Source organism: Papio anubis, chromosome 3 (genome assembly GCF_008728515.1).
Source record: "Papio anubis isolate 15944 chromosome 3, Panubis1.0, whole genome shotgun sequence".
NCBI lineage: Eukaryota > Metazoa > Chordata > Mammalia > Primates > Cercopithecidae > Papio > Papio anubis.
Genome location: NC_044978.1, coordinates 126,795,232 through 126,819,741, shown reverse-complemented (window position 1 = coordinate 126,819,741; position 24,510 = coordinate 126,795,232). Strand labels below are relative to the sequence as shown.

General features: G+C 39.5%; 1 protein-coding gene across 27 annotated transcripts in view; it reads left to right on the top strand.

The window, feature by feature from the left end:
* The window catches only part of SEC31A (SEC31 homolog A, COPII coat complex component), an 81,203-nt gene continuing 56,693 nt past the window's right edge, over nucleotides 1-24,510 (top strand). For 16 of the 27 annotated variants that reach the window (XR_004182788.1, XM_009206835.3, XM_009206833.3 and 13 more), the window contains exons 1-8: nucleotides 25-190; nucleotides 10,983-11,065; nucleotides 12,022-12,145; nucleotides 14,329-14,527; nucleotides 17,428-17,523; nucleotides 18,484-18,624; nucleotides 21,166-21,308; nucleotides 22,792-22,891. Coding sequence is in view for 26 of the 27 variants with exons in the window: in XM_009206835.3 (XP_009205099.1) it covers nucleotides 10,987-11,065; nucleotides 12,022-12,145; nucleotides 14,329-14,527; nucleotides 17,428-17,523; nucleotides 18,484-18,624; nucleotides 21,166-21,308; nucleotides 22,792-22,891 (882 nt within the window). In the remaining variant the exon portion in view is untranslated. Of the gene's footprint in view, nucleotides 191-215; nucleotides 531-10,982; nucleotides 11,066-12,021; nucleotides 12,146-14,328; nucleotides 14,528-17,427; nucleotides 17,524-18,483; nucleotides 18,625-21,165; nucleotides 21,309-22,791; nucleotides 22,892-24,510 lie in introns of those variants that run through there. The other 11 variants (XM_009206839.3, XM_003898689.4, XM_003898687.4 and 8 more) reach the window with 5 other exon arrangements.

Sequence of the window (24,510 nt, the reverse complement as noted above, 5' to 3'; positions counted from 1 at the left end):
TCGGGGTGGGCGGGGAGAAATGTTGCTCCCGGAAGTGTTGGGCGGCAGGGCGTGGCTGCGGCTGCGGCTGCCACGTTGGAACGGAACGTGGAGGTGGCCCTGGCCCGGGAGGAGGGGCGGCGGCGAATGCTGGGAGACTCCGACGGGCGCTGCACTAACGCAGGATCCGGCTGCTCAAAGTCCTTGCCAGGTGTGTCCACCCGTTGCTTTTTGTCCTCTTCGCCGGTCCTTAAGCCTTGAGGTAGAGCCCAGGCCAAAACTGGGACCGTAGCCTGGGTCTCCGCTGCCCCGCGCCAGCCTGGGGCCCGGTCTCTGGTGACGGCGCGCCCCCAGTCTTGGTTTCGGGCCCGGCGGAACAACGCCTGGCGTGTGGACTCCTTCAGTGATCGCGCCCGTCCGCATCCGCCGACGTCTCCACTGCTGAGCAAAAGCCACCCGAGGCTGGCGACGGTGTCTTGCCGGGGAGTCGTAGCCGGGCTGGTAACTGGAGTTTGAGGTTAGGAGACTTTCAGACCCTTGTGCACAAAGAGGTGCGGTCCCCGAGGGTGAGGAAAGGGAAAAAATCTAAGGATTACTTTGGTTGACTTTAGTTTGGTTAGGATTTGTTTGTACTTGAACTGTTGCTAGATTTATAGTTAAAGGTTCATAGGTTTGAACTGACGTCTACTGTCATTTAACTAGGATTGGATTATTTTAAGGACAGTGGTAGCCAGGCGCAGCCTGTACTTTGAGGGCAGTCTCATTAAGTGTTACATGTTTTTGCTAATAAGTTGTTAAATTTCGGGGCTGTTGTAAAATAAACCAAAATATTGCCTGGACTTGTGGGCATTATAAAATTTTCCTTGCGCTTAAGGAACTAATTTTACGTAGGGCTTTTTGAAGTTGCAATGATCTGATAGTTTGTGACAAATCCTTTCTCCTATTTTTTTCTAACTATAGAAAACTGAAATTTGGTTGTCTTTGTGGGCAGTTATAACTGTATTTAATCAGTAAAGCTGTGTTCTTGTTATAGCGTCTAGCGTTTTCTGTACCTCCGATTATTCAAGGGTTGGCAAAAGCTTACTCTCCTTTTTTGTTTTTGTTTTTTTGTTTGTTTGTTTTTGTTTTTGTTTTTGTTTTTTTGAGACGGAGTCTCGCTCTGTCACTCAGGCTGGAGTGCTGTGGCGCGATCTCAGCTCACTGCAACCTCCGTCTCCCGGGTTCAAGTGATTCTCCTGCCTCAGCCTCCTGAGTAGCTAGCTGGTATTACAGGCGCCCGCCACCACGCCCGTCCAATTTTTGTGTTTTTGGTAGACACTGGGTTTCACTATGTTGGTCAAGCTGATCTCGCACTCCTGACCTCAAGTGATCCGCCCGCATTGGCCTCCCAAAGTGCTAGGATTACAGGCATGAGCCACCACGCCCAGCCTACTCTCCTTTAGTGGTTCTTCTGTGCTTCTTGTTTCTCAGTATTCCTTAATTACAGCTCAGGGAGAGGTTTGTAGACTCCAAGAACTTTTGGATAACTCGTGGTGTTTTTGTAGTTTTGTAGTGATTTTATCTTACATACGTCCACGGTTATTTGTGAAACTTGAAATTTAAGGTAGATTTAGAATAATATTGCTTAATTTTATATAGGCAAATTCTTTATTGAAACTAATAACGTGGGAATAGAAATAATTTTGTAAACTGTGAAGAGCAATGATTCACAATTTTGGGGGGATTTCACTGTCTTATGGGAATCTAATGAAAGCATTGGAAGAATGCACATATACACACGTAGGATTTTCTTTTTTTTTTATTTTACCTTTTTTTTTTTGAGACAGGGTCACTCTTTGTTGCCCAGATTGGAGTGCAGTGGTGCAGTCATAGCTCACTATAACCTTGAACTCTTGGACTCAAGAGATCCTCCCTCCTCAGCCTCAGAAGTAGCTAGGAATATGCACGTGGCGCACGCCCAGTTAATCTCTTATTTTTTATAGGGATGGGGGTCTCACTATGTTCCCCAGGCTGGACTCAAGCTCCTGCTCTCAAGTGACATGTAGGATTTTCTGTGTACATAATATTATGAAGTTTACAAGTTAAAAACTCCTGTAAGGGGATATTACTAGATTGATTTACATTGATTACATTGTTTTTAGAAATGTCATTAGGTTAATTTCAGCTCAAAAAGTTTTATTATACTGAAGATTAATATGACACCAATTAGTTCAGTAACCAGTGCACAGTTACTTTCTCCTTTGATTTGGTTTGGGTTGAGTGAAATGAACCTAGGACATTGAAAATAATAAATCCTCTGAACAATTGTTTCTATCCATATTGAGATATTTTGCCCACAGAAAATGGATTTTTACTAAAAGCAATGCCAACTAGGGATTGTATACCTGGTTTGGGAATCAAAGTTCCAATTCTATTACCTCTTTAACTTTTTACTTGCTTTCTGAGGTATGGGTCAGCTCTATATAGCATTGTAAGGTTGGTACTTTTCAAAGAATAGTGCTGTTGGGTTTTAGTATTGCTTCAGAAAATTTACATTTTGAAAATGAGCAGAAAGAAAAAAGTTTCCACCTAATTGAATGCAATTATCGAGAGAAAGTTGCATGAAAAATAAGAGTTCTAGTCTGGAATATAAATATTCCTCAATAAATCTTTTTTTTTTTTTTTTCTGAGACAGAGTCTTGCCCTGTCTCCTAGGCTGGAGTGCAATGGCACGATCTTGGCCCACTGCAAACTCCGCCTCCTGGGTTCAAGCGATTCTCCTCCCTCAATCTCCTGAGTAGCTGGGATTACAGGCATGCGCCACCATGCCCGGCTAATTTGTGTATTTTTTAGTAGAGACAGAGTTTCACCATGTTGGTGAGTCTGGTCTCGAACTCCTAACCTCGTGATCTGCCCACCTCGGCCTCCCAAAGAGCTGGGATTACAGCCGGGAGCCACTGTGCCCGGCCATATGTATTTTTTAAATTTATTTATTTTTTGAGACGGAGTCTAGCTCTGTCTCCCAGGCTCACTGTAGCCTCTGACTCACTGCAACCTCTGCCTCCCAGGTTCAAGCGATTCTTCTGCCTCATTCTCCTGAGTAGCTGGGATTACAGGTGCGCACCACCACGCCCGGCTAATTTTGGTATTTTTTAGTAGAGATGGGGTTTCGCCATGTTGGCCAGGCTGGTCCCGAACTTCCGGCCTCAAGTGATCCGCCCACCTCAGCCTCCCAAAGTGCTGGGATTACAGGCATGAGCCACTGCGCCTGGCCAATAGATGTATTTTTGAAGGTTCATGGTAGTAGACGTTTTAAATGGTGATGTTTGTAATAACTGTCATTTATGAGCATTTGTTTATATATGCCAGGCACTGTTCTAACTACTCTGAGTAATACCACTTATTTCTCACAACAACCCTATAGTATAGATACTGTTATCCTTATTTTAATGAGAGAGGAGCCAGGACATACATGGATAAGGCGACATGACTAAAGTCAGAAGTAGACATGGTGAAGCTGGAATTTAAACTGAGGGTGTCTGCCCTAGACCCCATGCTCTTAATTGCTGTGGTATAGATACTGTCTTGTAGATGGCATATATGAACAAGCGATTGTCCACACAATTTTCTTTTTGTCTTGTCTTGTCCCTTTCTTCCTTTCTTCCTTCCTTTCTTTCTTTTTCTTTTCTTTTCTTTCTTTTTTTTTTTTTTTTTTTTGAGGCGGAGTCTCGCTCTGTCACCCAGGCTAGAGTGCAGTGGCCAGATCTCGGCTCACTGCAAGCTCTGCCTCCCGGGTTCACGCCATTCTCCTGCCTCAGCCTCCCGAGTAGCTGGGACTACAGGCACCTGCCACCTCACCCGGCTAGTTTTTTGTAATTTTTAGTAGAGACGGGGTTTCACCGTGTTAGCCAGGATGGTCTCGATCTCCTGACCTCGTGATCCACCCGTCTCGGCCTCCCAAAGTGCTGGGATTACAGGCTTGAGCCACCGCGCCCGGCCTCTTTTCTTTCTTTCCTTTCTTTCCTTTCATTCTTTCTTCTTTCTTTCGTGTGTGTGTGTGTGTGTGTGTGTGTGTGTGTGTGTGTGTGTGTGTCGGAGTTTCGCTCTTGTTGCCCAGGCTGGAGTGCCGTGGCGCGATCTCGGCTCACTGCAACCTCCGCCTCCCAGGTTCAAGGGATTCTCCTGCCTTAGCCTCCGGAGTAGCTGGGATTACAGACGCCTGCCACCAAGCCCGGCTAATTTTTTGTATTTTTAGTAGAGACAGGGTTTCGCCACGTTGGTCAGGCTGGTCTCGAACTCCTGACCTCAGGTGATCCTCCTGCCTCTGCCTCCCAAAGTGCTCGGATTACAGGCGTGAGCCACTGCGCCCGGCCTTCTTTTTATATTTTCGTAGTGATGATGTTCTGTTTAAAATAGTATTGAGTGTGGGCCGGGCGCGGTGGCTCAAGCCTGTAATCCCAGCACTTTGGGAGGCTGAGACGGGCGGATCACGAGGTCAGGAGATCGAGACCATCCTGGCTAACACGGTGAAACCCCGTCTCTACTAAAAATACAAAAAAACTAGCCAGGCGAGGTGGCGGGCGCCTGTAGTCCCAGCTACTCCGGAGGCTGAGGCAGGAGAATGGCGCAAACCCGGGAGGCGGAGCTTGCAGTGAGCTGAGATCCGGCCACTGCACTCTAGCCCGGGCTACAGAGCAAGACTCCGTCTCAAAAAAAAAAAAAAAAAATAGTATTGAGTGAAACAAGTATTCATAGTATAAATTGTAATCACGTTTAATATTGAAAAAACATTACACACGGCTTTTAAAGTAAGTCTTGCTTGGGAAGTATGTATGGTTTAATCTAAAACTTTTTCCTGTTTTTGAGCGCGATGGCTCATGCCCGTAATCCTAGAATTTTGGGAGGCTAAGGATGATTGCTGGAGGCCAAGAGTTCAAGACCAACCTGGCCAACATAGTGAGAACCTGTCTCTGTAAAAAAAAAAAAAAAAAAAAAATTAAAATACATTTTTAAAAATACCTTTTTGGGCAGGTGTGGTGGCTCACTCCTGTAATCCCAGCACTTTGGGAGGCCGAGGTGGGCTGACCACGAGGTCAGAAGTTTGAGACCAGCCTGACCAACATGGTGAAACTCTGTCTCTACTAAAAAATACATAAATTAGCTGGGGGTGGTGGTGTGTGCCTATAATCCCAGCTACTTGGGAGGCTGAGGCAGGAGAATCACTTGAACCCAGGAGGCAGAGGTTGCAGTGAGCCGATTTCATGCCATGCACTCCAGCTTTGGTGACAGAGTGAGACTCCATCTCAAAAAAAAAACAAAAAAAAACTTTTCGTATTTTTAAGAAAATTATTTACAACTGAATGATTATTTCCAAGAGAAGGAAATATGCATATCCAGATTTAACTATATTTTCTTGGCATTCTTAGTAATTTTGAGAATGATTGCAATAAGTAGATCGATTATGGTACTCTTATTTAATTAGATTCAGGGCATATAATATAGTTCTAGGCCATTGTAGTATAGTGATTTTTTTTTTTTTTTTAATAGATGGTATTGAAACCTTATATTCAGTACAGGTTAATAAGCAGACCTGCTTCTCATGGAACACTGAGTACTAAGGCTAAGAAATAAACTTTAGTAAATGCTTTGAATTCCCATTTAACCATTTTATGTTCGTATAAATGTGTCTCTTTCTTTTTCAATGTTACACATTAACCAAGCATTAATGAATTAGGTAGTCCTTGTACTTTAGCTCTTGGAAGTACTATTATTGTATTCCTTTTTTTTTTTTTATAATATAACTATTTTGCTTTCACTTTTAGAAATTATTCTGAAGCCATCTTATAACCTTTTCCCCCTTAACAATACTTTCTCCTTTTTTAAAAAGTAAATGATCCTTTAAAGAGTTAAGAATTTAAAAGTAAATGTTTTATCTAAAACTGGTCATTCTAGTTCATTAGTCTACTTGTTTTCCCCTAAATATAAACTTTTAAAATAAATCAGAACTTTCTGCATATCTCCTAGTGTGCTAAGCAATTTTGAGTCTAAAAAGGGGTAAAAGTTTTGAAAAAGACATTATTTGTCTAGTTGATGAGATAAGATAGCACATAAGGCAACTGGTTAAAAAGTAATTGGAAAATATGTCAACAATATGTGCTAGTAGAATGTTACAAAATGTTTATTAAAATAGAATGATATTATTCTAAAATGCTTAAATTGTAGTACTGACAAATATAAACTTGTGGTGAGTATTTAGATCAATGTGGATTGAATCATCAGGGCAGTTTTCATGGAGGAGCTGGAACTTGAATTTATTACTAAAGATTAGATGAGACAGTTGGCAAAGAGGAAGAAGAGGAAATTCATGTTAAGAAAATAAATGCCTTTTTTATATCTTAGAAAGTTGGAATTTTTTCCCCGCAAATAACCCTGAAGTTTTCTTGTTTAATCTCATGATAGCAGTAATCTTTAAAAATAGCAAGCCTATCAAAAGCACTAACCCATGTGCTAAGCACTTTGTTTGGCTCCCTATTATAAAACATATGATCTCATTGGAACCTCACAACATCCCATGAGGTTGTCACTCTTTTCCCTGTTTTACGAATGTAGAAACGGGGCTCAGGGAGGTTAAATAATGTGTCCAAAGTATCATAGCTAATAAGTGGCAGAGCCAGTAGTCAAATTGAGGATTAACTCCAGAGACCATGCTTTTTGCTGTGTGATACATCCTGCCTCCTAATCTCACTTTGCCCTAACCTAACACAATTTCTAAAATGCATTTCTTCAGTTTCATCATGCATGCTGGTTGCTTTGTTATTGTTTCTCCTACATGTTAATATTTCCTCTATGATATGAAAATTGAATACCTGAACTTGTTGGAAGTAATAAGAACTTGGACTTTGGAGCTAAACTTGCGAGTTCCGATCTTGGCTCTAGCCCCTTGCCCCCTTGCTAGCATGTACAGATTGTCTAACTTTCCGTGTCTTAATTTTTTCCTCTATAAAATCTCCTTCAAATATAAACAATTTGCAGGTACAAGACTCGGGGCATATGTTTAAGGCAATCTTAAGGAAAATGTTAGAGGATAGACTCTGGAGCTGAGTAAGGAAACTGGCAAAAAAGTCCTGTTGGATAGCATTGAGTATCCTTTTTAACTGCAGGGCTGAGACTGGAACAAAAGTGAGAATGAGGAAGAAAGAATAAAATGTAAATATTAAATGTCCAATAATATAGGGATTGGTTATACGACTAATAAAAAGAGAAGAGGAAAGAAATTGGAGGTAGAATAAGTTTGTGAATTGCCACATCTGTAATGGTTATGAGTCAGAGGACATCATTTAAAGCTGACAAATCAGTTAGTAGAAGTATAAGCAGTTCAAAGGTAAACACTGAGAAAGATAATACTATTGATTGTAACTGTGTTGTGTGGAGGGGCAGTAAGATTATACAAGCTAATTTCATAAGTGCTCATAGTAGGGAGTTAATAGTTTCTGTGTAAAGAAATAGAGGATTAACGGTGTTAAGTAAAATATTTAAAATTACAATTAAAAAGATAAAATCAAACACATAATGAAAATATACATCATCCTAATTATCAGAAAAATGGTAATTGCACAAAAAAAGATGAAAGACTTTTTAAAAATTATTACTCAAAGATATTAAACCAAAGTAAAATATGACAAAACTAAGACCAACTATGTCTGTCATGTCATTTTAAATGTCCTTAGCTAACCTACTGAAAAGATTTGCAAATTGGATTACCAATAAAATCTGTTGGTTTTTTGGGTTTTTGTTTCTTTGTTGCCGTATAGCTAATGATGACATAGTTCTGAAGGGCAAAAGTATACGTGTAAAGGCAAACAAAAGGTGGAATTCAGACCAAAAGTCATTATTTCAGACAAAGAAGGATATTCATAAAGCTAAAGTGTACATTTGACAGTGAATTTGAACATTATGGTTGTGCACCAAATAACTGTATTAAATAACAAAGTAATTTTCGTAAAGCAAAAGTTTCAGGAGATACCATGAGAAATAGACATAAATATATTAGCAGTAAGAGACTTAATTCACTGTTTCGGTCCAAGGCAGATCAAGTGGACAAAAAAATAAGGACATAGGATATCTAAACAAATCAATAAAGAGGATTTAATTAGTATATATTGAGCTGTAGGTCCTGAAAACAGAGAGCGCCCCTTTTTTCTAGGTCCCAAGAATAATTCACGAACATTTACTATATAGGCTCCATTGATAGGAAAGTAGGAATTAACAGGCACAGGGGATTTTAGGACAAGGGAACTACTCTGTGTGATACTATAATGACAGATACATGTTGTCATATGTTTGTCAAAACCCATAGAATGTACAACACCTAGAGTGAGCCCTCATATAAATTGTGGAGTTTCAGTGATAATGATGTGCTCATGTTAGTTCATGGGTTGAAACAAATAGACCTTTATGATGTACGATGTTGGTAGTGAGAAAGGTTATGTGGTTGGGAACTGTGTAGCATTTTTTTGTACTTTGTGCTCAACTTTTCTAGGAACGTAAATCTAAAAGATAAAGCTTTTTTTTTTTTTTTTTTTAGTCAAAATCCTATGAAAGGTAAAAAGAATTTTTTGTTTGTTTTTTTTTAAAAGCAAAGTCAAAAGATAGTCTATCAACTTAATAGAAAAATTGTCAAATGATGGCCAGCTGCAGGGGCTCACCCGTGTAATCGCAGCACTCTGGGAGGCCAAGGAAGGTGGATCACCTGAGGTCAAAAGTTCGAGACCAGCCTGGCCAACATGGTGAAACCCCATCTCTACTAAAAATACAAAAAAATTAGCCTGATGTGGTGATGTGTGCCTGTAATCCCAGCTACTTGGGAGGCTGAGACACCAGAATCGCTTGAACCCTGGAGGCGGAGGTTGCAGTGAGCCGAGATCATGCCACTGTGCTCCAGCCTGGATGACAGAAAGAAACCCCTTCTCAAAAAAAAAAAAAAAGAGAAAAGAAAAATGGTCAAATGATACATGACTAGACAGAAGAGATGACAGAAAAGGAAATATGGTTGACCCATAATCATGTAAAAAAAGATGTTATACATTATTTATAATATTACTATACAGAGCTAACATTTTTCTTTTTGTTTTTCTTTTTTTTTTTTTTTTTTTGAGTCATAGTCTCACTCTGTCACCCAGGCTGGATTGCATTGGCGCGATCACGGCTCACTGCAGCCTCAACTTTCCGGGCTCAAATGATCCTTCCTCCTCAAACTTCCGAGAAGCTGGACAGACATGCATTACCATGCCCGGCTAGTTTTTGTATTTTTTGTAGAGATGGGATTTCACCATGTTTTCCAAGCTTGTCTTGAACTCCTGGGCTCAAGCAATCGGCCCACCTCCCAAAGTGCTGGCATTACAGGGCTGAGCCCCTGCACCTGGCCTTTCATTTTTTAATGTTGCAAAGAATCTAAAAGTGTGACAGTATACTCTGGTAAGGCTGCAGGGCAAGAAGTAATCATATATTACTCTTGGTGGTATGAAAAGGCACAATTGCCATAGAGGACAACTTGGTAATATTTATCAAAATTAAAATTGCATTAACCTTTTAACTTAGCAATTTTACTTCTGGAAATTTATAGCTGTCCCTTGTTTTTAACGAAATAACGTGCAGATGACCATTTATTTCAGCATTTTTTGTAAAAATAGCTAAAAACAGCTTGGGTGTTTGTTGGTATTTGACTAGGTAATTGTGGTACATCTTACAGTGGAGTACTATGCTATTTCAATGTATTTATGTAAAAATAACAAAGATCTTTAAAAAGTGCATAATACTATACGTTTCTAATTTTTCCATAAAAGTAACTTCTTTTTTGAGACCAAGTCTCGCGCTGTCGCCCAGGCTGGAGTACAGTGGCATAATCTCGGCTCAACGTAACCTTCCCCATCTGGGTTCAAGTGATTCTTCTGCCTCAGCCTCACAGATAGCTGGGATTACAGGCATGCATCAATCACCACACTTGGCTAATTTTCTTGTATTTTTAATAGAGACGGGGTTTTGCCCTTTTGGCCAGCCTGGTCTCGAACTCCTGGCCTCAAGTGATCCAACTGCCTCGTCCTCCCAAACTGCTGGGATTGCAAGCATGAGCCACCACGCCTGACCCCATCAAAGTAACTTTAATGACAGAAAATATGTAAACAAGTAGTATATGGGATTATACCTTGAAGTGACCAGTTTTCTAATCATTTCTACTTTATCTTTAAAATCTGTGGGTTCACTGTATTCTCTCTAATATGCTTTAATTTTGAATTATTTTTTTAAACTGCTCTTATCATTGAGTAATCCTACTCCAGGAAGTTGTACCTTATTTATTTTTTGGCTGCTCTTACCCATAATGTTTTGTCACCCATCCTTGTTGGATAAACACATGTGTAGCAAAGTTAATTCTTCAGGTACCACCTCATTATTTTTGTGGGCTATTTTTCTAGACCGATTCAACTGAAGAACTATAATCTGTAGACAGAATAGACCAGTATTTGTCTCAGAATAATTTATCAAGTTTGTCTTTTTTTTTTTTGAGGTAGAGTCTCGCTGTCTCGCCCAGGTTGGCGTGCAGTGGTGCAATCTCAGCTCACTGCAAGCTTCACCTCCCAGGTCATGCCGTTCTCCTGCCTCAGCCTCCAGAGTAGCTGGGACTACAGGCGCCTGCCACCACGACTGGCTAATTTTTTGTATTTTTAGTAGAGACAGGGTTTCACCATGTTAGCCTGGATGGTCTCGATCTCCTGCTCTTATGATCTGCCCACCTCGGCCTCCCAAAGTGCTAGGATTACAGGCATGAGCCACCGCGCCCGGCCTCAAGTTTGTCTTCTTTCTAATTAATATTTCCAACAAATGACACCTAAACCAAGTTGATTTATTTGCATTTGGACATTACTAATGTTGTAGTGGTTTGTTCAGTATGTTTCTGTGTAAAATATCTGTGTTCTATGTTAGACATTCAAATCATTCAAGTCTATTTCTTTGTAAAATATTCCCTTTAGCAGGATGAAGTTAAAGGAAGTAGATCGTACAGCCATGCAGGCATGGAGCCCTGCCCAGAATCACCCCATTTACCTAGCAACAGGTAAGTTCAAAGGAGAGAAGATAGTATGAGTTACCTAATTTCTTCTCTTCTGCGTCTAGCTTATTCAGGTTAATCTTTATCTTCTCTGGAAAGCCTCTCTCTTCCTGGCAAGTTACCGACATTCTCTCAGCCAAGTTCAGTGTTCTTCCTGTGCGTTCCCATAGTATTTTGATCATGATGTGTTACATCTAAAATAGTTTCCTTCACAGGAATTGTATTTTATCTTTATTCCTCCAGTATTAAGCACAATAGATGGCATGTAAAAAACAAACAAACAAAAAAACAGTTAATATCAGTTTGAATGAACGAAGAGCAATTTTGATGTTAGCATTTTTATATAAAAAGAATTAGTTATATCATGTATGTCTATAAGCAGATATAGTAAATCACAGGACCTTTTTTTTTTTTTTTTTTTTTTTTTTGAGATGGAGTCTTGCTCTTTCACCCAGGCTGGAGTGCAGTGGCATAATCTCTGCTCACTGCAAGCTTCACCTCCCTGGTTCACGCCATTCTCCTGCCTTAGCCTCCCGAGTAACTGGGACTACAGGTGTCCGCCACCACACCTGGCTAATTTTTTAGTACAGGTGGGGTTTCACCGTGTTAGCCAGGATGGTCTTGATCTCCTGACCTTGTGATCCACCCACCTCGGCCTCCCAAAGTGCTGGGATTACAGGCGTGAGCCACCACGCCCATCCCCTATCATGGGACCATTTTTACAGAGATTTTTAAATATCTACAGGCTTAAAAAATTATTTACACTACCCACTCTTATAAACATCCTCTCCTAGCCCTGTGCTAGAATCTCATTGCTATAGTGATTTAAGCGTCTGCTCAATGGCGTATGCGCAGCATTCATGAGCAAGAGAATTGAAAAACATGCTTTTAACTTCGGTTTTGTAAGGTTTCTCTGAGTCTTATTTTTGTATGTATAGTTACCATAAATGTATTTTCTATAGGAACATCTGCTCAGCAATTGGATGCAACATTTAGTACCAATGCTTCCCTTGAGATATTTGAATTAGACCTCTCGGATCCATCCTTGGACATGAAATCTTGTGCCACTTTCTCCTCTTCTCACAGGTATGAGGTTCAGCTTTAAATTCATGTGATTATTTAATTATATATTGTTCTTGATTCCTAATTTGTTTATAATTATGCCATTATTAGAATCTACAAGGAATACCATCAAGGACATGAAATATTTTGTGAAAAAGCATGTGAGTGTATTTTTATGGAAGTAAAAGTAGTGTTTATATGTCCTATTGACTTTTTTTTTCCTTTGCTTTTTTGAGACAGAATCTCACTTTGTAGCTCAGGCTGGAGTGCAGTGGCACGATCTTGGCTCACTGCAACCTCCACCTTCCGGGCTCAAGCAATTCTTGTGCCTCAGCCTCCCAAAGCACTGAGATTACAGGTGTGCACAACCCCGCCCAGCTAATCTTGTATCTTTAGTAGTGACAGGGTTTTGCCATGTTGGCCGGGCTAGTCTTGAACTCCTGACCTCAAGCAATCCACCCATCTCAGCCTCCCAAAGTGCTGGGATTATAGGCGTTAGGAACCACGCCTGGCCAGTATATTCCATTGACTTTTTTATTGCTGTTATATGTAAGGTGGGAAGGAGAGGCTGTTTTGTGTTTTTTTTTTTTTTGGGTTTTTCTGGGTTTTGTGTGTGTGGTTTTTTTTTTGTTTTTTGTTTTGGATGGAGTTTGACTCTTGTTGCCAGGCTGGAGTGCAGTGGTGCAATCTTGGCTCACTGCAACCTCTGCCTCCTGGGTTCTAGCGATTCTCCTGCCTCAGCCTCCTGAGTAGCTGGGATTACAGGCATGTGCCACCACACCCGGCTAATTTTGTATAGAGTTCGTTTTTCTTTCTCCTTTATTGTGCCTGTTTGCAAAAAGGTAGCTGTACTAGGAAAGAAGTAGTCATAATAAGTATTGGTAGTGATTATCTCTGAATGGTAGCTTATTTTTATTTTCTTCTGTTACAATATTTAGAAATATATTTCACAGTTTTGTTGACATGATTTCTAATACACTAGATAACTAGGTATTTGGATCATACTTTCAAGTACTTATGCCTTATTGTAATGCAGAGAAAGGATGCCTTCATTTGAGTGATAAAATAATCTTTATTGCCTCAGTATCTTAGCAGGGTTTAAAGAGATTGCTCTTTAGCTGACAGAATACAGCTCAAATCATGCAGTTTCATGGGATTGCTCATATTCTTCAGAGCTGTCACAGTGGGATGGGAACCCCAGATACTTTTTGTCTAGTAGTTTTTCTGCTTACTACCGTCTGTATCATCGTATACCTTTCTGCCTTCATATTTCGTCTCCATTCTGGATCATATATTTTATTCTCCAATAGTAGGGGTATTTGTCATAATATAATCTTGATGTCATTTTTCTAGTGTTAGAATACATTCTTTTTCTTAGAAAATTTCACATGACTCCTTTAACACCTTTACTATTTAACAGACCACTTGTTAGTGACCCTTGTTTGTTTGTTTGTTTGTTTTTTGAAACGGAGTCTCGCTCTGTCGCCCCGGCTGGAGTGCAGTGGCCAGATCTCAGCTCACTGCAAGCTCCGCCTCCCGAGTTTACGCCATTCTCCTGCCTCAGTCTCCTGTGTAGTTGGGACTACAGGCGCCCGCCACCTCGCCCGGCTAGTCTTTTGTATTTTTTAGTAGAGACAGGGTTTCACCGTGTTAGCCAGGATGGTCTCGATCTCCTGACCTCGTGATCCGCCAGTCTCAGCCTCCCAAAGTGCAGGGATTACAGGCTTGAGCCACCGCGCCTAGCCTGTTTTTTTTTTTTTTTTTTTCAGACAAAGGTCAAAGCATGAGACCCTCCTATAGCCAAATAAAGAGTGTTTTTACTTTTCAAAGGAAGTGATTGATTAGCTCTATTTTACAATGAACCAGAGGCAATTTAAGAAGATTAAAACTTAGGGTCTCACCATTTCTAAATGGTAAAATCATTCTTAAGCTCATATTTTTTGACACACAACTCAAGTATATTTTGTTACACTACCTTATAAGAGTTTTTACTCTTTAAGGATTACAAAATCAAATATGCAAATATGAGTATAAATAAAAAATGAAATATTATTATACCAAAGTCATACATAGTTACCAGGAGTGGTGGGGAAGTAATATATTTGGACTGTTTATGAAAACATTAAAAAGTAAATGTATAATTTCAATTTTTTGTCTACATTTATTTGACTTTAAGAATGAGTTATTTTATTCATTTTCTCCTGTAGATACCACAAGTTGATTTGGGGGCCTTATAAAATGGATTCCAAAGGAGATGTCTCTGGAGTTCTGATTGCAGGTGGTGAAAATGGAAATATTATTCTCTATGATCCTTCTAAAATTATAGCTGGAGACAAGGAAGTTGTGATTGCCCAGAATGACAAGCATACTGGCCCAGTGAGAGCCTTGGATGTTAACATTTTCCAGGTAAGACTTTAACATTCATTCATAATTCTTAGACTGTGTGCTGCTCTTTTGAAATCAGTATATGAATCTACTATGCCTCAGTTTTGGAACTGAAAGTTGAAAAACTATGTGGCTATACAGGTTGACAGGTGTTTGTTTAAAGAATGGTGGGTTCAGAATTGAGATCAGGGTTAAAAATACTACCTCCATGAAAAGGATCAGACTGATAGGTTTTTTTTTTTTTTTTTTTTTTTTTTTTTTGAGATGGAGTCTCACTCTGTCACCAGGCTGGAGTGCAGTGGCGTGACCTCGGCTCACTGCAGTCTCTGCCTCCTGGGTTCAAGTGATTCTCCTGCCTCAGCCTCCTGAGTAGCTGGGACTACAGGTGCGTGCCACCACGTCCAGCTAATTTTTGTACTTTTAGTGGAAACGGGGTTTCACCATGTTGGCCAGAATGGTCTCTTGACCTTGTGATCCACCTGCTTTGGCCCCCCAAAGTGCTGGGATTACAGACGTGGGCCACCGTGCCCGGCTGGCTGATAGGTTTAATTAAGTCTGAAGATGTCATGCCATTCGAATAGACATTTTATAAACGTTAAGAGCCGCATAGATTGGAAACCTTGCCTTTTAAAAGTTCGTGCTAGTTCAGCATTAGGCTGGTGCTGTGATGTCCAGGTTAATTCACTGTTTTATTAATTGAGAAATTTTATGTTTATGACAGACATTAATACTCTATGAAATAATTAGAAATTAAATGTAATGGCTGGGCGTGGTGGCTTACGCCTGTGTAATCCCAGCACTTTGAGAGGCTGAGGCAGGCAGATCACGAGGTCAGGAGTTCGAGACCAGCCTGGTCAACGTGGTGAAACCCCGTCTCTACCAAAAATACAAAAATTAGCTAGGCATGGTGGCAGGTGCCTGTAATCCCAGCTACTCGGGAGGCTGAGGCAGGAGAATTGCTTGAACCAGGGAGGCAGAGATTGCAGTGAGTTGAGATCATGCCGTTGCACTCCAGCCTGGGCGACAAGAGCAAAACTGAAAAAAAGAAAAATTAAATATAATGCAGATTTAACAAATAGTCAATTAAGATTCTTTGTACTGTTGCCTTCATAAACATTACTGGGTGTTAATTATATAAATGCACAGCTTAATAAAGATCTTAGCCTGCACAGGATGGTGAAACCCTGTCACTACAGAAAATGCAAACAATTAGCAGAACATGGTGGCTTACGCCTATAGTCTCAGCTACTCATGTGGATGGCTTTAGCCCGGGAGGTCTATGCTGCAGTGAGCTATGATCGCACCACTGCACTCCAGCTTGGGTGACACACAGAGACCCTGTCTGGGAAAAAAAAAAAAAACACCTTGGGTTAATAGGATACTAGATTATAACAACCAAAAATGAGTATTAAGAAAATTTTAAATAGTTCCTTTTCTTATATTATAAATAGATCCTTAGGGTATAGCAATACAGAAACCCAACTTGTTTATTTCTTTTTTGTTGTTGTTTTGTGTTTTTTGAAACAGGGTCTTGCTCCCTCTGCCAGGCTGGACTGCAGTGGCTCATGGCTTACTGCAGTCTTGACCTCCTGGATTCAAGCAAGTCTCCTGTCTCAGCCACCCGAGTAACTGGGACTACAAGCATGAGCCATAACACCAGGCTAATTTTTGTAGAGACAGTGTTTTTCTGTGTTGGTCAAGCTGGTCCTGAACTCCTGGGCTCAAGTGGTCTGTCTGCCTTGGCCTCCCAAAGCGCTGTGACTACAGGCATGAGCCACTGTGCCTGGCCTTCATTTCTATAGTTTGTGGTATCTGCTCTTTAGCTAGCTCCTTTGTTAATTGTATGAAACAGCTGATGATTTTTAATAAAGTATTTTGTGTTGTAGGTAGCTACTACCATAGAATTTCTCTCTTTTTTTAGTTATATGCCAGCTGATAAGAGAATAATTTGTAAAAGTAAATAGTAGTGGATGAAGGTCAGTATATGAAGCCCATTGTCTTCCTGTACTTTGTATTACAATTTCAGGTTCTTTTTGACCCTTAAGGTTTGTACCAGAGAAAAACTAGAAATATTGCCACCTGGAACAAGATTGAGTGTATATGAACTAGAAATATGAGAAGAATTATGACAAGAGATTTTACTAGTGCTGTATTAATTCAGCTCTGGAAGCTGACTTTGAAGTATACTGAGAAAGATACCACAATTTTAGCATTCAGCTTTTTATGAAAGCAATAATTGATTACCTTTTTAATCTTGTAATTAAATCTCCTTCCAGAGATGCAAAGATATAAACAGTAATCCTCACATGGTTGCAAGACTGATTAAGAATTTATCCGGCCGGGCTTGGTGGCTCACACCTGTAATCCCAGTACTTTGGGAGGCCAAGGCAGGTGGATCACCTGAGGTCAGGAGTTCGAGACCAGCCTGACCAACATGGAGAAACCCCATCTCTACTAAAAATACAGAATTAACTGGGAGTGGTGGTGCATGCCTGTAATCCTAGCTACTCGGGAAGTTGAGGCAGGAGAATTGCTTGAACCTGGGAGGCGGAGGTTGCAGTGAGCTGAGATTGCACCATTGCACTCCAGCCTGGGCAACAAGAGCAGAACTCCGTCTCAAAAAAAAAAAAAAAAAAGAATTTATCCATATACTTTTAAAAATAATATCTTGCATTAAAATTAGTTTGTTCTCAGTAGACATCTTTTGTCTTTGATAAGTAGAATTTTATGTTTTTCTAGAAAACTTTAAATTTTGAAAGAATTATGCATACTTTAGAAATTCATGCGTATGTTTTTCACTTTTTAAATTAAATAGAAAAATTGTGTATGCTACATCTAATATCTTTCTAACTCTGAACTGAGTTATTCTGAATTTTCTTAATTATGCATAAGTGCTATTTAGTTATGTTTTCTTCTTACAGACTAATCTGGTAGCTTCTGGTGCTAATGAATCTGAAATCTACATATGGGATCTAAATAATTTTGCAACCCCAATGACGCCAGGAGCCAAAACACAGGTATTTTTATACTGATTTTGATCATTGTAATAAAAAAAGCCAAAAGCAGTTCTTCTAAGCCCACTTATTTCACTTTTAAGGCTTCTCACACAAAACATATATGTTTAAAATCATTGTTTAGATGTTACTGATTTTTCTTCAGTAAAGTATTAATAAATATGTTTCTTCAAAGTATGAGTGAGTCTTTCAAGAGTAAATATTTATTTCGTATCTCCCACCTGGTAGACACTGGTCATTCTACTAGGCATACAGTAGTAAACAAAATGAACAAAAATCCTTAATAATTGTCTTAGATATAGTATAATTATTTTTGTTCTTTGTGTGATAGCTGCTCTGTGTTTTAGCAACAACCAACCTTCTTAAAACACACTTAGTCAAGACCATGGAAGACAAGGTTTAAAATAAATACCTCAAGCCCTTTGCCTGTGTATTTCTAGTAAGTTTGATAAGAACAGTCTTTTCCTGTTCTTCTTTATGTTGTATAGGCTATCTAATTGAGTAGCCAGCGTAACTGGCTCTAACATTTTGGCAATCTGAGAGGTAGCATAATGATAGCATATGCACTACCATTTATAAAGGTATTTTGCTAATGGTCTAGGCTGTAATTTTGCCCTGCCTAGTTTTCTGTCATAGTCACCAACATCTACTTTGTGGTCCATGATCTACCTTGCACCAGCTGCAAAGTAAACAGTACTTGGTTTATAGCAGGAATTCAATAAAATTCTTGTTGAATGAGATATTATTAAACAAGATAATACACTTGAAATGGCATGTACCTGCACTTTAAATCGTATAATTGTATGTGTTGAGAATGTAGAGATGTAGGACTATAAAGCAAATTTGTGGGATAAATGGGTCAAATTTTAAAGTAATGTACTTTTCAAAATGAAGGATCCAATTTTACAGTTAAATTTGATTATAATAGAGAAACAGTTTTTATTAACTTTTTATTCCTTGTAGCCACCAGAAGATATCAGCTGCATTGCATGGAACAGACAAGTTCAGCATATTTTAGCATCAGCCAGTCCCAGTGGCCGGGCCACTGTATGGGATCTTAGAAAAAATGAACCAATCATCAAAGTCAGTGACCATAGTAACAGAGTAAGTATGTGATTGACTTGTGATGAACATGTATTTCTGCTGTAAGTATTCCTGTGTTGTTTGTCAGAGTTGACAACAAATCAAATTTCTGTGAAGTCGAATCCTGTTTTTTCATTAATCAGTCATGTTAGAATGAATGTTTGTTTTTTTTCTTCTAAGGGAAAATCATAAAATTTTTATGATTTTATGGAAATTGGAAAATCATATCCAATAAATATGTTGGATATTATTAATGATGAAGAGAGATTGGTTAATCTAGGAACTTATTCCATGGTATACTGGTTGTTTTACTTTGCTAGCTGTTTTAAAACATCGCAGCAACCTTTTTTTTTTTTTTTTTTTCTTGAGACAGAGTCTCTCTCTGTCACCCAGGCTGGAGTGCAGTGGCGCAATCTCGGCTCACTGCAACCTCTGCCTCCCAGGTTCAAACAATTCACCTGCCCCAGCCTCCCAAGTAGCTGGGATTACAGGCACGCGCAATCACGCCCGGCTAATTTTTGTATTTTTAGTAGAGACGGGGTTTCACCATGTTGGTCTGGCTGGTCTCGAACTCCTGACCTCATAATCTGCCTGCCTCGGCCTCCCAAAGCGGTGGGATTACAGGCCTGAGCCTCTGTGCCTGGCCATTGCAGCAACTTTTTAATTCATCTTTAGCTTTTCTTAGAATGTAAACATTTTTCCTGCTGGGAACTTCATCACTGTGAACTTGTAATATTTGACTTCTTGGCCTCATCTCTTCCTCTGATTAGGTACTGCTAAAATGAGCTAATGTATTTCCAGCACTTCCCATAGAGCACATTAAATTCTGAACCTTACAGGTATCTTAATTTTTTTATGTCATTAGGTGCTATAAAATAATTTAGATATAATTTGGAGCCTTTTTTTTTGTTTATGAGTACATTGCATGGTTTGACATTTTCTAAAATAAGTTTGCAAAAAGTCAGTATACATATGTAATTTAAAAACAACAATAACAACAAAAAACTATTTGGGAGAACACTTCTTCAGAGTATTGTTTTCAAGTGAATCAGGAATTTTAAAACAGAAATGTCAATGGAATAAACCATACCAGAAGCATTTTAGTCATTTTGTGGAACATTTAATAGAATCTGAACTTGCAGATAGTTCCTAATAATGTTAGTTTATTCCATATGAAAATTTAAATGGTAGTTTTTGCTTAAGATATTTTGCCTTGAGTTTTCTGATAAAATAGAGGAAAAGTGTGGAGTTTTTTGTGTCTTGTGTGTGTCTTAATCTTTTTTCTTTTTTTTTAAGGGTTTTTTTGTTTGGTTTTGGTTTTGGTTTTTTTTTTTTTTTGAGATGGAGTCTCACTCTGTCTCCCATTCTGGAGTGCAGTGGCGCAATCTTGGCACTGCAAGCTCCGCCTCCCGGGTTCACGCCATTCTCCTGCCTCAGCCTCCCGAGTAGCTGGGACTATAGGCGCCCGCCACCTCGCCCGGCTAGTTTTTTGTATTTTTTAGTAGAGACGGGGTTTCACCGTGTTAGCCAGGATGGTCTCGATCTCCTGACCTCGTGATCCACCTGTCTCGGCCTCCCAAAGTGCTGGAATTACAGGCGTGAGCCACCGCGCCCGGCCTGAAAGTATTTTAAATGTGTATAAAATGTTTTCTCTACTGGCCGGGCGCAGTGGCTCAATCCTAGCACTTTGGGAGGCCGAGGTGGGCGAATTGCCTGAGCTCAGGAGTTCAAGACCAGCCTGGGCAACAGGGTGAAACCCCTTCTCTACTAAAATACAAAAAATTAGCCAGACATGGTGGTGTGTGCCTATACTCCAGCTACTGGGGAAGCTGAAGCGGGAGAATCACTTGAATGTTGGAGGTGGAGGTGGCAGTGAGCTGAGATCGTGCCACACTGCACTCCAGCCTGAGTGACAGAGTGAGACTCCATCTCAAAAAAATAAATAAAATGAAATATTTTCTTTATACTTATAGTTTTGATAGTAAAACTCATTTTTGGTATACAGTTATTCTGACTCAGAATGGTTTTGTGTGTATCAAATAGCTGCATGAATTGAGAAGATATTCAGATATCTTACTTTTAAGACTACTGTTTAAGACTCTTCAATAAAATTTGGTAGTTTTACATTTTGTTTTGTTTTGTTTTTTAAAATAAACTAAGGCCAGGCGCGGTGGCTCATGCCTGTAATCCCAGCACTTTGGGAGGCCGAGGTGGGTGGATCATTTGAGGTCAGAAGTTCGAGACCAGCCTGACCAACATGGTAAAACCTCATAACCACTAAAAATACAAAAATTTGCTGGCATGGTGACTTGCACCTGTAATCCCAGCTACTCGGGAGACTGAGGCAGGAGGATCACTTGAACCTGGGTGAGGTGGAGTTTGCAGTGAGCTGGGATGGCGCTACTGCACTCCAGCCTGGCTGACAATAAATAAATCATAAATAAAATAAGCCAAAGCTGGTGTTTTTTTACTATTTGTTTCAATAAAGGCATGTTTCTCGTTTTAGTTTGGTTTTTCATAAAGTAATATGATTCATAAAATGTGAACCTTAACAATCTGCAGATGCATTGTTCTGGGTTGGCATGGCATCCTGATATTGCTACTCAGATGGTCCTTGCCTCCGAGGATGACCGGTTACCAGTGATCCAGATGTGGGATCTTCGATTTGCTTCCTCTCCACTTCGTGTCCTGGAAAACCATGCCAGGTATCATGCTGCTGTTCCAAAGAACTTGATTTGTTTATTTTCTGAACACATTGGTGATGTTTTTGTGACCAGAAATATACCATAGGACATAGGAACTTTTTTTTTTTTAGACAGAGTTTTGCTCTGTCACTAAGGCTGGAGTGCAGTGGCAAGATCTTGGTTCACTGCAACCTCTGCCTCCCAAATTCAAACGATTCTCCTGCCTGAGCCTCCTGAGTAGCTGGGATTACATGCATGCACCACTATACTCAGCTAATTTTTATAGTTTTAGTAGAGATGGGGTTTCACCATGTTGGCCAGGCTGGTCTTGAACTTCTGACCTCAAGTGATCCGCCCACCTTTGCCTCCCAAAGTGGTGGGATTACAGGCATGAGCCACCGTGCCTGGCTACCATAGGTACTTAATGTTTATATCAGTTATCAGTCAATGCTAAAATTGGTTTTGTTATCCATTGTTTTGCATAAAGTCACAGTTTCTGAATTAAGTAAGGACTTACTGCAGTTAGATTTCATGCCCTTCCATAGGTAAAACATTTCACTGTACCTATCTAAGTTACGTACGTGTGTGTGTGTGTGTGTGTGTGTGTATGCATGTATAATCCCAATATAATTTTTATACAATTGGGATAATTTGTGCATATAGTTAGATAACTTTTTTCGTTAATCATGAATACTGTATAATGGTAAGAAGTTGATTTCCACAAAATAATAAGTATATTTTTTAGATGGGATCTTGCTGATTTGCCCAGGATAGAGCCACCATAGCTCACTGTAGCTGTGAGCCTCTGGGCTCAAGTAATCCTCCTGCCTCAGCTTCACGAGTATGCCTGGAACTACAGGCACACGCCACCATAACTGGCTAATTTTCAAATTTTTTGGTAGAGACAGAGTGTCATTATATTGCCCAGGTTGGTCTTGAACTCCTGGCCCCAAACAATCCTCCTGCCTTGGCCTTCCAAAGTGTACAGAATAATTTTTATCTACATATTTTCTCATTGGAAGGTGGTCTGTAATTTATTGTGAAATAGTCTGTTGGGCATTTATTTTCACTTTTTTGCTATCATACACTGCACTATATTGAACATCTATGACTTTGTAATGATCAGATAGCATATACGTTACTAAGTTGCCTCTGAAAATATTGCATTTATTTTATTTTTCTTTCTTTTTTGGTTTGTTTTTCTTTTTTTTATTTTATCTTATTTTTGAGATGGAGTCTCACTCACTCTGTTGCCCAGGCTGAAGTGCAGTGGCACGATCTCAGCTCACTGCAACCTCCACCTCCCAGGTTCAAGTGATTCTCCTACCTCAGTCTCCTGAGTAGCTGGGATTACAGGTGTGAGCCAACGCGCCCGGCGTTGAAACTTTTGCATTTAATTGTATTTCTGTTAACAATGTGTGAATCTCCAAAGCCTAGGCAGAAATAATTGAGATTTGGTTTTCTTAAGATTAAAAATTTCCTTGTTCCTTTATGTTTTTTATAGGGGGATTTTGGCAATTGCTTGGAGCATGGCAGATCCTGAATTGTTACTGAGCTGTGGAAAAGATGCTAAGATTCTCTGCTCCAATCCAAACACAGGAGAGGTATGGGAAGGAAATGTTTCTCAACCTTGTAGCCCTTGTAGTATGTTACTTCTGGCTACATAAGAAATTTTCTATGTGGATTCTTTAGTGGATTACTATGTGAAAAGTATGTGGAGGTGTGTGTGCAGTGTTTATTTGGCTGCAATTTTATCAGGAACATAATCTAAGCTCAGCTTTTTAACCAGAAAAATCAGTAATTGAAATAGTATATTTTAAACTAGTAATCATCCCCTCCTCATTTCCAATAATGTATTTATTACCTAGACTCAGAAATACTTTGATTTATTTCACATGTGGTTTATGGGAATCAGTATCTTCGATGTAGGATTGTTCAAGGTTTACATCTTTTGTCTGCTTTACCATTCCTGAGGATCATGTTTCACTTCTGGAAATTGGTAGATATAGTTTTCTAATCTCTCTTCTGAATGATAAAGCAAGAATATAAATTATAGCTTTTATATTTTTACCTTTTTTATGTGAAGGTAGATTATTGCTAGTGCTTATGTAGTTTGATAGAATGCTAATAAAAATAGTGTCTTTGATAAGTTTTCATCTATATTGTTAAAATTAAAACAAGCCCTTTAGTTATTTGGTTTCTGGTCTAAGAGTCGTGGATGTAACAATATAAAATATAGAATCATTAACATTAGGGGAGACGAGAAAAAAATTAATAAATTTTGCTGCATATCATTTGTAGGATGAATAACAAAAATCTTAATTTTACACTGTGCCTTGCCAAGTAAATTCAAAATTCATGGAACTTACTATTCTGTCATCATTTTCTCTGTTACATAATTTAATTAGATGAATTTTTGCCTATGATTAGTTGTGTGTGCTTGGACTTTGAAGGAAGAAACTTTTAGTACATGCTACAACTAAAAAATTGGATTTTGTTCAAATACAAATAAGGAATAGATAAATGATCTAAGTTTTATCAAACCGCATATCTTACCAAACAAAATAAATACCAAAGACACGAGCAGGCTAAATGCCTTTTCAATTAATTCTATTTTTTAATAAAATTAAACATTTTAAATGTCACATGGGCCAGGTGTGGTGGCTCACACCTGTAATCTCAGCACTTTGGGAGGCCAGGGCTGGCTGGCGAAACCCCATCTCCATAACAAATACAAAAATTAGCTGGCTGTGGTGGCGTGTTCTGTAGTCCCAGCCACTCGGGAGGCTGAGGTGGGAGGATCGCTTGAGCCCAGGAGGTCAAGACTCCAGTGAGCTGTGATTGCGCCACTGCACTCCAGCCTAGTCATCAGTGTGAGACCCTGTCTCAAAAATTAAAAAAAGAAAAAGGAAAAAAAAAAGTCACATGAAACCAGAGTTAAGTTCATTTGACTTATCGTAAAGTCCTAAGGTGTTGCTTCTATGAATAGCAGTTAACCACCTTACTAACTTTGAGTTCACAACAGGCATTACATTGTAAAGCTTTCGTATAAGCCATTTTCTATTTATTTATTTTTTTATTACTATTACTATTTTTTTTGTCAGAGTCTTGCTCTGTTTCCCAATGCAGTGGCACCATGACAGCTCACTGAAACCTTGACCTCCCAGGCTCAGTCAGTCCTCCCATAGCCTCCCAGATGGCAGGGACTACAGGCGTGCTACCA